The sequence below is a fragment of the Hemiscyllium ocellatum genome, chromosome 13, assembly GCF_020745735.1.
Source record: "Hemiscyllium ocellatum isolate sHemOce1 chromosome 13, sHemOce1.pat.X.cur, whole genome shotgun sequence".
NCBI lineage: Eukaryota > Metazoa > Chordata > Chondrichthyes > Orectolobiformes > Hemiscylliidae > Hemiscyllium > Hemiscyllium ocellatum.
In genome coordinates, this window is record NC_083413.1 from 76,740,288 (window position 1) to 76,752,973 (window position 12,686).

At 43.0% G+C, this 12,686-nt stretch overlaps 1 protein-coding gene across 2 annotated transcripts in view; it reads left to right on the top strand.

Moving 5' to 3' along the window:
* gpc5b (glypican 5b) overlaps positions 1 to 12,686 on the top strand; it is a 593,135-nt gene that overhangs the window by 77,387 nt on the left and 503,062 nt on the right. For both annotated transcript variants that reach the window (XM_060834330.1, XM_060834331.1), the window contains exon 2: positions 2,575 to 2,736. In XM_060834330.1, coding sequence (XP_060690313.1) covers positions 2,575 to 2,736 — 162 coding nt within the window. The remainder of the gene's footprint in view (positions 1 to 2,574; positions 2,737 to 12,686) is intronic.

Here is a 12,686-nt window from a genome sequence, read left to right on the forward strand (position 1 = left end):
GCCAAATATTGAGCTACAGAAACAGTCACCCCAACATCCACAAACGAAGCTGCATCAGAACATTATTTCAATGAGTCACCTCACACTGCAGCACAGAGGAACTGGGCAGAGCAGAGGAAAATCATCTATACAGTGTATTCATGAAGAATGGGTACTAATGAACACAGTCCGCAGCTTTCTCAGCAACAAACCCAAACAAGCAGACAACACAAATCCAGAAACCCTAGCCACTCTCCCCTACATCAAAGACATCTCGGAAATGACCCCTTGACATCATGATAACCCACGACTCCACCCACACACTAAAACAGCAGCTAATGAACTTGAAAGACCCTATACAGACAACAAGTAAAACTAATGTCATTTACAAAATACTGTGCAAGGATTGTAACAAACACTATATTGGACAAACAGGCTGAAAACTAGCCAGCAGGATACATGAACATTAACTAGCCACAAAAAGACATGATTCTCTCACTCGTATCCTTACATACAGATGAGGAAGGACACTACTTTGACTGGGACAACATATTCACCCTAGGACAAGCAGAGACATGCAGGAGAATTCCTAGAAGCATGGCATTCCAACTGAAACTCTATCAACAAACAGATTTACCACCTCCTGAGAAAAAGAACAGGAAATGACATCACCATAGGAAATGACATCACCAACCCAAAGAAACCCAAAGAAAGCAGGAATCATCAGCAGTGCTTCATCCGGAGGCTCACTGAAGATGTTACCTAGTATGGTAATGAAACATCTGAAAATGAACCTTCCAGCTCAATGAACAAACCTACATCTAGAATCCTGAGTCTCTTAGCTCCCTTCATGAATGATTAGCCTGCCACATTCACCACCTGACCTCCGTGGAAGAAGATTCATGTGCCTGGCTAGTTTTCCCACATCGGAGGTCAGATGTTGAATATGTTTGTTGTCTGTGAAACCTTAGCCCAGCAAGAATCCACACCAGTAGCCAAAACGAAGACATGGGGTTCCCTCAATTGCTATGTGGACAAAGTTAAAAATCACACAAGACCAGGTTATAGTCCAACAGATTTATTTGGAAACACTAGCTTTCAGAATGCTGCTGCTCCATCAGGTAGCTGTGGAGCAGGCCCATACGACATAGAATTTATAGCAAAAGATTACAGTGTCATACAACTGAAATGATATATTGAACAAATCTAGATTGTTGTTTAGTCTTTCATCTTTTAGAATGAGTTGCAGGTTTTGGTTCATTAATATGCAAATCCCAGAACTTCTTTTAAATCACATTCTGAGGATAACTTAAGGTTTTTATAAAAAAAAGTGACATCTCAGCCCAGGAAGTGCATTAAGGGCGTAAGGTTAAAGTCTGTCTGTATCCCAATCTTGAGTCAGACTCTAACCTCACACCTTTAATGCATTATCTGAGCTGACATGTCACTTTTTTTTAATAAAACCTTAAGTTATCTCTAGAATGTGACTTAAAAGTTCTAGGATTTACATATTATTGAACCGAAACCTGCAACCCATTCTAAAAGATGAAAAACTTAACAACAATCTATTGTTAATCTATTGAACAAGTTGTTCAATATATCATTTCAGTTGCATGACACTGTAATCTTTTGTTATAAATTCTGTCTTATGTTTCTGCTCCACAGCTACCTGATGAAGGAGCAGCGCTCCGAAAGCTCTTACTTCTGAATAAACCTGTTGGACTATAACCTGGTGTTGTGTGATTTTTAACTTTGTCCACCCCAGTCCAACACCAGCACCTCCACATCATTGCAATGTGGAGACTGTGTTTTCCAGTGGCTGTGACTGACTAGCTACTGAGATGCTGATATCAATCCCATTTTATCTTGTGTGAAATTATCAGTAAAAACGTCATAACACTGGTAAATATTTTTGATATTTATGTTTGCAAAGTCTATAGCATTCCCAATGTTACAACTACACTTTCTGAGTACTTCCTCAGCAAAAAGGAGTATTGAAATGTTCAGTGGTCATGAAAAATGTTATATCAATGCAAGCCCTTTTTTGTTTATGTTTCTCTATTTGTTGAAACTACCTTCTCACTTCAATCAGAGAATAAAAACACATTCACTGCTTTCTGTCCCACTATCTTATCACTTTAAGCAGTGGTAATAGTTCACAGATGTATGCTGTATGAATATAAATGTTGAAATGACCAGCCAAGGCACAGTGTCAATTATTACTCCTCTTATTAAGTTGCTAATTAAGAAATTCAATGATCCACTTCAGAAATCCCAATTAGCCACAGGCTTAATTAATGGAGTTCCTTTCACTTTCACTACTCTGCCTGAGCCAATCTCTCGTACAGGTTGTTCTGCTATAGCCCACGTTTTGTCAATGCGAATTCGCTGTAATGTGATCAACAAATTGGGGGGCACTGTTTCTAAAGCACAAACTTTTAAAACGGATGTTAGCTGTAACGTGATGACATTGCCAACACCTGAAGTGGTGTTTCTAAAGCGCGAATTATCCATAACACGGGGTTGCACAAGAACGCGACCATCGCGTTAAAAAAGAACTGACTGTACTGACACGGCTTCTCTTCTTGTTAAAAGTTGAGGATCTACAGATCTGCACACACGACGGGCCGACTTGCTGCACAAAGAGGATGGAAGAGAAGTATCAAGCAGTTGTTCGGAGAGAGGTCCTGCAGAGCATCCATTTCCTGAGCTACGAGCTGAAATACAGGATTGAGAAGAATGGGGAGGCTTTCCAAGGTAGGAATGTTCTGGCAAATAAACCCTGGGTGGAGATCCAGTTGCAAGTTAGCATGCTGTTGAAGTGAATGTGATTCCCTCTTGCAGTGCTTGTAAAACTACGTTTGTGGTTCATGGCCTGGACCTGTCCCTATCCAAGTTGTAGTGGAAGTGCATCTATTCTAAACTTCAAAGGGATTTTTAAAATAAGAGTGCGATCTAAATTCTGACTGCTTTTCCTCTGGATGTGCTGAGATTGCTCCTTTGTCCCAAATAGCTAATTGTCCATCTGCTTCTACTGATCACTCAGACCCTTCCTGCCCTATGGTCACCTCATGATTGCAGATATTGCTTGCCCTTTTGGCATTGTGCTTATCAAGGTGACTCAAAACATTGGTCAATATGGAGCCACAGTGAAAGAAAAAGACTGAAGAACTAAACGATATTTAGGGTATTGGATCAAGAAAGATGGTCGTTTTCCTCCCAAAAAATAGTTCAAAAATCCCAGTAATATTTGAAAATGAACATACTGGCTATACTGGAGCTCTGTTCTAATTAGAATGAGATTAGTGTGTACCATTCACACGCTTTATTGGTGTTTCCATCTGGCCTGAGTTAAATAGGAAAGGTATAGCATTTAATGTCTCTCTCTTCCCTCTCTGGAATTTTCATCCATTCATCATTTTGCACTCTGAATGTATTTGCCCCTTTTTATTTGTTGAATGCTGTACTCTCAGAATAGAAGATGCCACGAAACAAGCAGATGCAGCAGATTCTACATTGTGGTTCATGCTTCTTCTTCATAGAATCCCTACAGCATGGAAGCACACCATTCGGCCCAACGAGCCAACACTGACCCTCTGAAGAGCATCCCACCTAGCCCCACCCCCCTATCCAATCCCTGTAACCTTCCATTCCCATGGCTCATCCACCTAGCTTGGACACTGTGGGCAATTTAACATGACCAATCCACCTAACTTGTGTAACTTTGGGCTATGGGATGAAAGCTGAGCACTTCAAGGAAACTAGTACAGACGCAGGGAGAATGTGTAAACTCCACACAGACAGTCACCCAAGACTGGGATCGTACCTTGATCCTTGGCGTTATGAGGCAGCAGTACTAACCACTGAGCTTCCATGCCACTCAATGGGTTTTAGAACATAGAACATAGAACATAGAAAAATACAGTGCAGTACAGGCCCTTCAGCCCTCGATGTTGCGCTGATCCAAGCCCACCTAACCTATACTAGCTCACTATCCTCCATATGCCTATCCAATGCCCGTTTAAATGCCCATAAAGAGGGAGAGTCCATCATTGTTACTGGTAGGGCATTCCATGAACTCACGACTCGCTGAGTAAAGAATCTACCCCTAACATCTGTCCTATACCTACCACCCCTTAATTTAAAGCTATGCCTTCTCGTAATATCTGACTCCATACGTGGAAAAAGGTTCTCATGGTCTTTTGGTTCCCTATATGACAAGTACCTCAATTCTGTCAGAGTGATCTTTAACCTCATTGCTCCATATCCCTATTGCATTAGTTTACAGACGTTATTATGGATCCCATGACTCCCTAACCCTGTGTGTATGGTTGATTCATGCTAGTTTGGATTCCATGACATTCTAACCCTTTGTTACTTGGTTCTGGGAGTGAGTCCTGTGCAATCTTATTAAAGCACCTTTCCGAGGAACAAAGCTAGGTGAATTGGCCATGCTGAATTGCCCTTGGTGTCCAGGGCTGTATAGGTTGGGTGCATTGGTCATGGGAAGTGTAAGGTTATTGGGTAAGGGGATGGGTCTGGGTGGGATGCTCTTCAGAGGGTCTGTATGGAATTGATGGGCCGATTGGCCTGTTTCTACCCTGTAGGGACTCTATGGTATTCTGTGGTAAAGCCTATATAACATGTAGTTCTCGAATAAGATTGTTGTTGCGCAATAACCACTTGCAAGGGTAGAATCCAACTGCCTCAGTGTTATACTTGATAAGCCAGAGAACAGTGATCAGTGAAACAGACAGGAAACCCACTAAAATTCAGAACTGTGTATATTTTGTTTTGTAGCCAAACAAACCCACGGACGGTTGAGTGAGATTTGGCAGGTCTGTCAAAGCTGTTGCATTAATACTGACTTAGACTGAAAGTGATTCTGCTCAAGCTCACTGAAGGCAGTCCCTTTGGAGTTGACATTTCCCCTATATTCCACTAAGCCTTGTGGAAGGTATCGCCACACAATGGCCCAAGATTTTCTGTGCTTTGCCAATTAACAAGCGGTGCTGTTAGGTCGAACTCACCTCCCTGCTTACTGTTGTTGCGGGTTGGCCCCACAAGTTGCTGAAAGTCCGTCATGCAAACTGCAGGGGACCTGAGTGACCAAGTTCTGCCCGTTTAACCAATCACGCTGAATTATTCTGAATTTAACAGAGCACAGAGAAAACAGTGTAGATTAAAGTGACTGAAATTGATGACAAATGTGGCATGGAAAAATAAATAGGAAAAGAAAGATTGGATTAACAGAGAAAGAAAAAAGGGACATTTAAAAACAACTTTCCATTTAGTGATTGAATCACAAATGGCTATGGCACTAAACTTGTGTGGTTCATTTTCAATACCAAAGTGGTTAACTGTTAGTCATCATATTATAGAAAGGATAATTAGTAATGGAATGACACTGGTGTAACTTTCTGCAGTGAGTACACTTATATTTAATGCGCAGAAATAGAAACTTCATTGCCACTCAATGGGTTTCCATGGGGATTGAAATAGTCTGATGCCATTTTCATGAAGGTAACAGCAGAGTGCTGCATCTCGGACCACAAATTCATGATTTCCACATTTAATTGGGCATCAAATTTCTCCTGAAGTTGCTGTGGCATTTTCACCTAAGTAATGCTGACATCATCAGAATCACTGTTATTTTGAGGGCATTTTCAAATTTTCTTTCCATTTCTTATACTTCACGCTGAGACATTGATGATCACACTGGAGTGACCTTTCCAGTTTAAAGTCAGTCAAGGAAAAATTGCTCATCACACTAAAGGTTTGAAGTATCAAAGACATTTCCACCACAGGTGGAGGCTATCCAGCCCATGAGGTCCAGGCTTGTAGTGACAGTTTGTGAGAACTTTGAAAAAAACGAATCCCACTGTTATCACCATGTCATTCTGTATCTTCTGCCTTCAGTGCATGATTAATCATTGTCACGCCTGTGTCCAGTACTGAAGATGGGGTTTGATTACAGCACTTGCAGCTTAATCAGAACTTCCTCTAATCACAACATGTAATTTTTGGACCATAGTGTGAGTTTTTAAGAGAGAAAATTTGGTGAGAGGGATTGTTTCAAACAATGGGCCAATTCATCATTTGCAGTTCACTAGGAGTTCGGCTAAATGGCAGATTCATGGACGGTCTCTTTCTGTGAGCCCCAGTGAGGTTTCTCATACTACTCTCCGAAACGCACCTTATTACCTTTACTCTGCACCTCAATGGTGACCCACTAGTCCTCTCTGCCCTCTCACAATAAGCAGAACTACTTGCCACTGCAGACATGAGGAAAGAGGCTAACAGCTGCAGTTGCTCCTTAATGCAAGCATGTTCTTTCGAGCAGCGGTGAATTGACAGTCAATGAGTGATCGTTGCACCCAGCTCAGATCCACTGGAACTGGCAGTCATAGAATCATCGAAAATATGAGCAGGAATAGGCCATTTGGCCCTTCAAGCCTGTTCTGCCATCCAATATGGTCATGATTGATCATCCAACTCAGTAACCTGTTCCTGCTTTCACCCCATACTCTTTGATTCTTTTAGCCCTAAGAACTGTGTCTATCTCCTTCTTGAAAGCATTCAGTGTTTTTGCCTCAATTGCTTTCTGTGGCAGAGAATTCCACAGACTCACCATTCTCTGCGTGAAGAAATTCCTCCTTATCTCAAAATGGCGTACCCCGTACTGTTAAATTGGTTCTGAATTTCTGGGCCACCAGGAACATCCTTCCTGCGTTGACCCCCCTGTCCAGTCCTGCAGAATTTTATAAGTTTCTATGAGATTTCTCCCCCCCCTCCACCACACTGCTTCTGAACTCCGGTGAATATAGTCCTGACCAATCCAGTTTCTCTACAGATCTCAGTGCTGCCATCCCAGGAGTCAGTCTTAATGAACTTTGTGGCACTGCCTCAATAGTCAGAACATCCTTCTTCAGATAAGGAGGTGAAAACTGCATAATACTTCAGATGTGGTCTCACCAAGGTCCTGTACAATTGCAGCAAGACATCCCTGCTCCTGTACTCAAATCCACTCACTATGAAAGCCAACATATCAGTTGCCTTCTTCACCACCTGTAGCATCTGCAAACTTAATTGCAGCGACTGGTGTTCGAGGCCACCTTGGTCTCATTGCACCTCCTTTTTTAACTTATTACCATTCAGTGTGGATAACCTTGCATTTATCCACACTGCACTGCACCTACCATGCATTTGTTCACCAGCTCAACACATCCTTTTTAGATTAGATTAGATTAGATTACTTACAGTGTGGAAACAGGCCCTTCGGCCCAACAAGTCCACACCGACCCGCCGAAGTGCAACCCACCCATACCCCTACATTTACCCCTTACCTAACACTACGGGCAATTTAGCATGGCCAATTCACCTGACCCGCACATCTTTGGACTGTGGGAGGAAACCGGAGCACCCGGAGGAAACCCACGCAGACACGGGGAGAATGTGCAAACTCCACACAGTCAGTCGCCCGAGTCGGGAATTGAACCCGGGTCTCAGGTGCTGTGAGGCAGCAGTGCTAACCACTGTGCCACCGTGCCACCCCATCCTCCTCACAGCTCATCCTCCTGCCTAGCTTGAGTCATTTACAATCTTGGTGATATTACATGGAGTCCCTCGTCTAAATCATTCATATGTATTGTGAATAACTGGGTCCTAGCACTGATCCCTGTGGTATCTCATTAGTCACCCTGCTACTTGGAAGAAAAAAACATTCATTCCTACACTTTGTTCCTGCCTGCCAATCAGTTCTGTATCCATATAAGTACACTGCCCCAAATTCCATGCACTTTACCTTTACATACTAATCTCTTATGAGGGACCTTATCAAAATCATTCTGAAAATCCAAGTAAGCCACATCCACTGGCTGTCCCTTATCAACTCCACTCGCTACATCCTCAATAAAACTCCAGTGGGATTGTCCTTTTGGTAAATCTCTGCCGACTCTCTCTAAAGTCTAGACTAGAGTGGTGCTGGAAAAGCACAGCAGTTCAGGCAGCATCCGAAGAGCAGTAAAATCGACGTTTCGGGCAAAAGCCCTTCATCAGGAGGGACTCTGTCTGAACCCTGCTCACAAGTGCTCTGCTATGAAATCTTTTATAGTGAAAACTCTCTTTAATAGTGAACTCTAGCATTTTCCCTACTCCAGGCATCAGACTAAACAGTCTATAATTCCATTTTCTCTCTCCCTTTTTCTAAATAGTGGGCTTGCTTTCGCAACTCTCCAATTCATAGGAACTGTCCCAGCATCAGTAGAATCTTAGAAGATGACCACCAATGCATCCATTATTTCTAGGGTCACTTCCTTAAGCACTCTGGGATGGAGATTGTCAAGTCATGGGGATTTATCAACTTGTGTTACCCAATATTTTGTGACATTATTCGTGTTGTCCTTTGTGAAGACAGAACCAAGTATGTATTCAGTTGGTCTGCCACATTTTTGTCCCCCATCATAACTTCTTCTGAATGTAAGGGGCCTGCATTTGTTTCACTAATCATTTTTTCCTTGCATACCTGTCAAACCTTTTGCGATTATTTTGTATGTTCCTGTATTTCTTGTACTCTATTTCCCCCCCTCTTCGGTGATCCCATTGTCTTCCTTTGCTCATATCTAAGCTGTCCCCAATCCTCAGGTCTGCTGCTTTTCTTCAACATCCTCTATTCAGATAAAAACACAATACTGCAGATGCTGGAAATTTGAAAAAAAACACAGAGAATGCTGGAGATACTCAACAGGTCTGGCAGCCTCTGTGGAGAGAGAAACAGAGTTAATATTTTGAGTCTGGTATGAACCGAAAGGTGCTGGAAGAAAGATTTTTGTTTTATATTGAATTTTTAATCATATCAGACTGGTTGTTGTCCCTAATGGTACAGTGCTCTGTTGTGCTGAAAGTGGTGCTCCGCACATTGTGTGTCCTCATCTTCCTTCTTGGTAGACAGCTCTTCAGCATCAGATCACATCCTCTCTTCACCTGCTCCACTTAGAGTCAGAGAGAGTAAAAGAGTCATACAGCATAGAAACAGACCCTTCAGTCGAACCAGTCCATGCTGATCATTATCCCAAACTAAACTGGTCTCACCCACCTACTCTTGGCTCATATCCCTCCAAACCTTTCCTATTCATGTACTTATCTGAGTGTCTGTTTAATGTTGTAACTGTGCTCACCTCCACCACTGCCTTAAGAAGTTCATTCTGCACCTGAACCACCCTCTCTATAAAATATTTCCCCCTCATGTCGAATTGAAGTCTCTCTCCTCTCACTTTAAAATATGCCCCTCAGTTTTGAAATTCCCTGGTCCAGGGGAAAGACACCCACCATAAACCCTATCTATACCTCTCATGATTTATAAATTTCTATCAGGTCACTTCTCAACCTCCAACCATAGGGCCTCAACATAGAATTCACCAGCTTCAAAATCTCCTCACCTCATGCCAGGTTTAGCCATCCCTGTCCAACGTGCCCCGTTGATCTGACCTAACCTGTGTATCTTCCTACCCACCTATCCGTTCCACCTTTCCCACTGATCAATCACAATCACATCCTACCTGCATCTACCAATTGCCATCCTACCAACCTTGCCCCCAGCCACATCCACCTCCCTTTATTTATTTCTCAGCCGCCTTCCCCTGATGAAAGGTTCTGACCTGAAATATTGACTCCCTTGTTCCTCTGATGCTGCTTGACCTGCTGTGCTTTCTCCAGCTCCACACTTTATCCACTCTCAACCTCCTACGCTCCAATGAGAAAAAAGCCCCAACCTATCCAGCTTTTCTTTATGACTCAATCCTTCCAATCCCAGCAACGTCTTGGTAAATCTCTTCTGAACCCCCTCTAGTTCAGTAACATCCTTCCTATAAATGGGCAACTACAACTAGACACAGTATTCTAGAAGAGGCCTCAATAATGTCCTGTACAACTTCGGCATAACTTCCCAATTGTTATAGCCAAAGGTCTGAGCAATGAAGGCAAGCCTGCTAAACACCTTTTTAACCAACCTGTCTACCTGTGATGTAATCTTCAAAGTATTATGCACTTGTGCACAGTATAGCATGGGCACACTTTATCTTGACTGTATTGCATTAATTGCTCAAGAATCCAGAAACATGGAAGGTTTGACAACCTGTTAATACTTATAGTCAAAATTGGTAAAAAAGATTTCTTTAATGCATTAAAGAAATCTTTTTTACCAATTTTGACTATAAGTATTAACAGGTTGTCAAACCTCCCATGTTTCTGGATTCTTGAGCAATTAATGCAATACAGTCAAATTTAGAAAGCCAGCTGATATTTCCGACGGGTACAGCTGAGAACAGACGTGAGTTAAACAGTCAGGGCAGGCAGGGACAAGGTAGGACGAATAAATTAAACTGCATTTATTTCAATGCAAGAGAAGGCAGATGAACTCAGGACATGGATAGGAACATGGGACTGGGAATATCATAGCAATTACAGAAACATGGCTCAGGGATGGGCAGGACTGGCAGCTGAATGGTCCAGGATACAAATGCTACAGGAAGGATAGAAAGGGAGGCAAGAAAGGAGGGGGAGTGGCATTTTTAATAAGGGATAGCATCACAGCTGTGCTAAGGGAGGATATTCCTGGAAATACATCCAGGGAAGTTATTTGGGTGGAGCTGAGAAATAAGAAAGAAATGATCACCTTATTGGGATTGTATTATAGACCTCCTAATAGTCAGAGGGAAATTGAGAAACAAATTTGAAAGGAGATCTCAGTTATCTATGAGAATAATAGGGTGGTTATGGTAGGGGATTTTAACTTTCCAAACATCAACTGGGACTGCCATAATGTTAAAGGTTTAGATGGAGAGAAATTTCTTAAGTGTGTACAAGACAATTTTCTGATTCAGTATGTGGATGTACCTATTAGATAAGGTGCATACCTTGACCTACTCTTGGGAAATAAGGCAGGGCAGGTGACTGAGGTGTCAGTGGGGGAGCACTTTGGGGCCAGCGACCATAATTCTATTTGTTTTAAAATAGTGATGGAAAAGGATAGACCAGATCTAAAAGTTGAAGTTCTAAATTGGAGAAATGCCAATTTTGACGATATTAGGCAAGAACTTTCGAAAGCTGATTGGGGGAAGATGTTCACAGGTAAAGGGATGGCTGGAAAATGGGAAGCCTTCAGAAATGAGATAGCAAGAATCCAGAGAAAGTATATTCCTGTCAGGGTGAAAGGAAAGGCTGGTAGGTATAGGGATTGCTGGATGACTAAAGACATTGAGGGTTTGGTTAAGAAAAAGAAGGAAGCATATGTCAGGTACAGACAGGATAGATCAAGTGAATCCTTAGAGTATAAAGAAAATAGGAGTATACTTAAGAGGGAAATAAAGAGGGCAAAACGGGGATATGAGATAGCTTTGGCAATAGAATTAAGGAGAATCCAAAGGGTTTTTATAAATATATTAAGGACAGAAGGTAACTAGGGAGAGAATAGGGCCCCTCAAAGATCAGCAAGGCGGCCTTTGTATGGAGCCACAGAAAATGGGAGAGATACTAAATGAATATTTTGCATCAGTATTTACTGTGGAAAAGGATATGGAAGATATAGACTGTAGGGAAATAGATGGTGACATCTTGCAAAATGTCCAGATTACAGAGGAGCAAGTGCTGGATGTCTTGAAATGGTTAAAGGTGGATAAATCCCCAGGACCTGATCAGGTGTACCCGAGAACTCTGTGGGAAGCTAGAGAAGTGATTGCTGGGCCTCTTGCTGAGATATTTCTATCATTAATAGTCACAGGTGAAGTGCCAGAAGACTGGAGGTTGGCAAACATGGTGCCACTGTTTAAGAAGGGTGTTAGGGAACTGGAGCTGGAGTTGGATGAACTTAGGATCATTCGAGAGGCAGAGGGGGTAATAGATCGGAGCTTTAGGGAAGTAGTAACTCCAAAGATTGCAGACAGACGGGTGACAGTGAGGGGGACTGGGAGGAAGCAGCCAGTGCAGGGACCCCCTGCGGCCGTTCCCCTCAAGAACAAGTATACCGTTTTGGATACTTGTGGGGGGGACGACTTACCAGGGGTAAGCGATGGGGTTCAGGCCTCTGGCACGGAGCCTATCCCCGTTGCTCAGAAGGGAAGGGTGGAGAAGAGCAGAGCAATAGTTATTGGAGACTCGATAGTTAGGGGCACAGATAGGCGGTTTTGTGGGCGCGAGAGAGACTCACATTTGGTATGTTGCCTCCCAGGTGCAAGGGTACGTGATGTCTCTGATCGTGTTTTCCGGGTCCTTAAGGGGGAGGGGGAGCAGCCCGAAGTTGTGGTCCACATTGGCACCAATGACATAGGTAGGAAGAGGGATGAGGATGTTAGGCAGACTTTCAGAGAGGTAGGTTGGAAGCTCAAAGTTAAAACAAACAGAGTTGTTGTCTCTGGTTTGTTACCCATGCCATGTGATAGAGAGTCGAGGAATAGGGAGAGAGAGCAGTTAAATGCGTAGCTACAGGAATGGTGCAGGAGGGAGGGATTCCGGTTTCTGGATAACTGGGGTTCTTCCTGGGGAAGGTGGGACCTCTATAAACAGGATGGTCTACACCTGAACCTGAGGGGCACCAGTATCCGTGGGGGGAGGTTTGCTAGTGCTCTTTGGGGGGTTTAAATTAATTCTGCAGGGGCATGGGAAACTGGACTGTAGCTTTAGGGTGCTGGACCTGGAGTGTAGGGAGGTTAGGA